Source organism: Notothenia coriiceps, unplaced genomic scaffold (genome assembly GCF_000735185.1).
Source record: "Notothenia coriiceps isolate Sejong01 unplaced genomic scaffold, NC01 NC01_scaffold00025707, whole genome shotgun sequence".
Taxonomy (NCBI): Eukaryota; Metazoa; Chordata; class Actinopteri; order Perciformes; family Nototheniidae; genus Notothenia; species Notothenia coriiceps.
In genome coordinates this window covers 8414-13841 of record NW_011358408.1, presented here as the reverse complement: position 1 = coordinate 13841, position 5428 = coordinate 8414, and the positions used below count along the sequence as shown (strand labels likewise).

Below are 5428 nucleotides of genomic sequence, written 5' to 3'. Positions count from 1 at the left end.
TACTGAAACCCTTCGGAGCCACCGTCGTGAAGGACTCCTGCGTGAAGTGGCTCCTGTAACGCGACCGAAAACCCGGGTTGAAGGAGTCTCTCCTACTAGACCTCCGTCGTTTCCCGTTTTCTTCTATTGTAGCGTTTGTGGTGAATGACAAGCCTTCCAATGGGAGTTTTTGCTAGTGAGTGACCGCAGTGGGTCTGGTTTAACAAACACCGGGTGCCTCCGTGTAACCTGCCTATAGGGTCCTCCGGTAAGTGGTGGCCACATAACACCCGACGGGGAGTACAAACTTGGTCCGGACTGTTGAAGAAGTCCTACTGTTCGTTCTCCACACCGGGTAGGACCTGTAGAGTTTGACACTTCGTTTCTTTTGAAGGACCTCCACGACTTCCTCCATGAGATGACTCGGGTTTGAATCGTCCCCTCTGTCTACTTCCACGACAGATTCGGACGTGTCTCTGGTCGGTACTTTGTCGCCGTTGTACCTGTATCCGGTACAAGGACCTAGCTCCAAACACTACTTCCTTGTTCCCTCCGTCGTGTAGAATACTGTCTCGAATGTCTACAGGTTCTAGGTCATGGTTAAGGTTAGCTACCCATCACAAAAATTGACTGGTCAATACAACGATCATAATTGGTCAAAAAAGAACACGTCAATAATTCAATACACCTTACAACAAAGATCTTCGTTCCAGTGTGTTTTTTTTTTTATTTTTCACTTATTATCTTATATGACGATGTTATCCGTGTCAGATGTAAAAATTTTTGTAATTATGAACCATTGTATCACGACTTTGCATAGTTCTACATAATACTTCCGTAACGAACGAAGGTGTAACAAATGAGGATTTTTGAAATCGAAATCGCACAGCATAGGCCGTCCAAAATCTTTACAACAAACCCCATATTACGAAAAAATTTTAATTAAAGGTGTTTATCCGACATATGAGGCAATGCTAACAGGACAGTTGATTCTGACCCCCTTCCTGATGTAACCGATAAAACAAAAATACGTCACTCGAAAATTTCCGAAACTATTACTGCAACAAGCGACACTAACAAAGGTGCCTAGGATGAACACAGTATAGGTAGACCGTCAAAGACAAATAACGACCGTGTTCGACTAGATCATATGTAAGTCGGTAATACGGAGCAACAAGAAAAAATTACTAGTAGAACACCGTACACTCGCGAATAAACTCTCGAGTCGTCAGCACATCGGCCTTTCGACTGTCTGACTGGCCCCACCTGTTCGGTTTTCTCGACCCGTCATTTCCAGCGCGCCGTTCGGTTTTGACCCTGCGAAAACGAATAAACCAATCTCCCCGCGTACACTCGAATTTACATGTTACCTATTTCTATGTTCCGGTGCCGTAAAACCAAATGTTTTCGTAAAGGGTATGATAGGGTACGATACCATTATTACAATCTTTCGACTGCGATACAACTTTTGGACATTAGTTGTTTAGATCGATTATAACCATGTTCACCAGAGCTCTGGACAAAGTCTTCTAATTCTTTAGACAGGGGCTTGGAGGGTTTGCACTGAAATCCTGACATGTAGACAATGTTTGGCATTGTGGGTCTTGGGAACTCAAAAGTAAAATCGTTCCTCATTAGCCAGATGTCTGCAGCCTGAAAAAGCTCCATGTAATGAACACCATTTCCAAAGTAACGCTGGACAAATGGTTTGTAGTTGGAATCTGTTACATACCAAGTTTGAAAACAAGTAAAGAAAAAGTATGTTAAGTTCTTGACCCGCTGGAGGAAATTCATCTTGTCAGTCAGCTCTGCCCCTGGTATTGGGACATATGAAAATGGGGAAGGTGCAATTGCATGATGTGCCTCACCCTGAACAGTCCACCTCACATTGAGGACAAGTGGAAGACCCAAACGATGACCAATAAGCACCCCTGCACCGATCGCAGGGTCTGTCAGAACTAATTCATACTTGGCATCATTCAGGCTCTGCATCAGTTGGGTATTCTCAAACATCTCTCCTACCATTGCAATCATTTGCTTGTTCATCTGATAGAACTGTTCCACCAGTTCATACTCCAGAGATAAACGCGCCCAAAGTGAAGCACCATCCCGACGCATGGTCAGCATTTTGGTTACAAATATCCCAAAGCCTTCCTCATCAAAGCCAGCAGCAGAATTTATTGTGATGGACTTGTAGTAAGGGGACTCTGTCTTGATGTACCAGCTGTCTGATGGCCGTATAACTGTGATGTCGTGACCTCTGGAGTGAAGCTCTTCGACGAGGACTTTCATGTTGATCCAATGGCTTCCATCCACAGGGATAACCAAGATTTTCCCTGAATTTACCAAGGGTGAAGAGCAGAGCAGCACTGCAAGTGCCGTCAAGATTGGTCGGTACATCTCTGAAAGAAAATCTGACAAGAGATGTGATAATGTTAGATCTTCCAGATTTTAAAAGGCTTTGCATTTCTGAATATCCAACTTATGCTTCAGCTTAACAAATAATTGAACATAAATCTGGTTTCTGAGCTAATTTGCGAACTATGGCTAGTGGTTTATAAGAGGACACGACTTACCATGTTACAGAGGTTCTGAGCCTAATGATGAACTAAAACTGTATATAAGATATTGGTTATAAAGATGTACAATATTTGTTACAAGGTTAAGGATCTTTAAGAGACTGCAAGCAGTGTCGTCATCAAAACTGCTAAGCAAAGTAGGAGTTGTGAGTAATCTAGCTTCCAGACAACAGGCTCAATTGACTTGGTTATTTTAGCTATAATTCAGAGAAACTTAAAAAATAACAAGATAATTACTGTAAATGTGGCCTATGTGTGTGTAAGTTTTTTTTTAACCTCAGTTATTTCCAACTAATTGTTGGGACATTCCAGTTTGCAAAAGGGCACCTTGTTCTTGTGTTTGTTTGACAATTAAAGGCTCTGATTATTTAGTCAAAGGGAAAGGGGCATTCAATTATAAGATTTTGATACAAAACTGGTCAAAGATTACAACATAAATGTCTTGTTGTGTAAAAATATGTTTTCAATTACCTCTGTAAAATGTAGGAAATCGTTTTTAAACAGGAAGTACAAACTTAAGATCTGTCATATAGCACATGTTTTCTTCAAGGCTGTACATCTGATTAGTTACATTTCTATTAGTGGAAAATATCAGAAAGCATCTGAATTCACACGAAAAAACAAGCATAATATAGGGTTGGAAAATAAAGTTATAATCATTTTTATTATATTAACAAAGATATGTGGATGAGTCCATGAATGCACAGATGGCATGTGTTTATCACCATTGTCCACACAGGATCACACGGACCTTCGCAGGCAGGGGCAGCAGCAACCTTGCCCCTCTGCAAATGAATATGCAAATGCTTAACCACTTCTTTCTTTTCAATCATCAATTTCTAATTTTTATTTTGATCGATTAAGCTAAAAGCCAACTGCATTCTAAGTCTTGCCAGCTCAAGTAAACATGATTATTGACACAACGGCAACCTTTTCCAGCTCTGAGGATCAACAACACTAACAGTTAAGATATGGAGTGTGGACTGCTACTTGGAGAGGTCCCAGTTCACCTCCTGAGCCCTGCCGTGGTGCCCTTGAGCAAGGCACCGGACATCCCCCCACCCCCCCACTCCCGATTGCTCCCCGGGCGCTGTACAATAGCTGCCCACTGCTCCTAGTACTAGGATGGGTAAACAGCAGAGAACACATGTCACTGTGTGTGCTGTGTGCATGAACATGTGTGACCATTAAAGAGGGTTTCATCCCTCCAATTCTATCCGTCTATCTAAGAGCACAGTGTGTTTTTTAGTAGTTTCAGAAGTGCAGAAAAAACAAAGCTGAAGCACATCACTACAAGGCTTTCTATGAAGGATTTGCAGCAAACTGAAGCACACTGCTTCAAGTCTTACATAACTTCCTGATTCCTTGATTATACAACACAAGCACAATGTGTGGGAATTCCTGCCGCTTATTCCCAGGAGTTTTACAAAAGCTGTTTTGATGTGGTAAATGTTCTCTCTCTCAGGTTTCAGAGTTTTGCGTGTCAGTAATAATAGGTTTTAAACTAGGAACGGTATATAAAAGCAGCTGCCTTTTGTACTTACAAGGACACATGTCAATCAAGCTTATTGCATTATGTTGCAAAGAAGCACAACTGTTAGGTTTATCTTATTAATTAATTATTTGTTTTCAGTTTCATTTGTCTCAAAGACCATACGTATGTACTACTACTGATAATAATAATAATAATAATAATAATAATAAAATGTAATAAAAACAAATAATAATAATAATAATGGAATATAAATATGGTACATTTGATTATAAAAATTGAAAATTATATGAGTAAAGGCTTACACTTTATGATGTGTGCTTTTTATAGCAACAATACAACTTTTCATTACTATTGAAGAACGGAGAGTTTAGAGCAATTCATTTAAAGGCCCAATACGACTTGTTATAAATAAAAAAGTACGTGATCTGCATAAGGAAAGAAAAGGTCCTGACTCTGACATTACTGCCAACAGGAAACGTGAGACAATTGCAAGAGCTGATAGGCATCTGTTTTAAATACAAGTACTAAGAACACTAAGTTATTTGAATCTGGGTCTCAATGTGCTTTCCCATTGCTTCGACTGTGCTCATCTATAACTATACACTTAGATTTTCTTTCATGGTTTATAAGCTAAACCTTAAAAATACTATAGTGCAAGGTATGTTTTTCAAAGCATTCTAAAAGTGCTGTTCGGCTCCTGTCAATAGAAAACATCTGGAAGTCTTTGTACCTGACCGTAGCATTCATCTGCTAATACTCAGGGTTTAGGTGCATACTCTTTGCACGCACATATACATCACAGTAATACTCACACCATGCTACACACAAATGAAAACATACTGAAATCATTAGCAAAAAGTAATATACCTATTCTAGCCCCAAACACTTACCGAGAGCGTCCCGGTCAACGGAGTTCACGAGCTTGTTTGTGCGTTCTTCTTGCTTCAAAGCAAACGGATGGCCGACTGTTCTCCAGCTCTGTGAGATACTGCAGCTCGGAGGGTGTGGGCACTGAACAGGACTAAAGTTCAGAGTGTGTGGTGTGCTCCTGTAGCAGTTTAGTTACACAAAGAAGAGCTAAATCTACGGCAGTCTCACGTAACAAACTTAGACTTTGACCATAAAAATGTAGTACTGAGATAACTCTGTGGAGAGAAGGTTGATAGTACAGTGGCAAATAAATATGATAAACTCAATCAACCTGTGTTTCCTACACCTTATCCATTCTGTAAACACTGCATTACCTCGAAGTACCTCGATTATGCCTTTCTTTTTGTCTGCAGAATTCATTAGTTATTTTATGATTAAAGGGGCCCTATCATGCTCATTTTCATGTTCCATAATAGTTTTTTGTGCCTCTCCTGGGACTCTGCTG

General features: G+C 40.3%; 1 protein-coding gene across 1 annotated transcript; it reads right to left on the bottom strand.

Moving 5' to 3' along the window:
• Nucleotides 1-482: 482 nt before the first annotated feature.
• Nucleotides 483-5132, bottom strand: LOC104956257 (UDP-glucuronosyltransferase 2A2-like; the record flags this gene model as incomplete). Its single annotated transcript, XM_010783726.1, has 3 exons — nt 4944-5132; nt 1479-2381; nt 483-589 (listed from the first exon to the last, which is right to left on the bottom strand). Coding segments are annotated over exons 2-3 (1008 nt in total), but the record flags the coding sequence as incomplete, so codon positions are not given.
• Nucleotides 5133-5428: the final 296 nt, after the last annotated feature.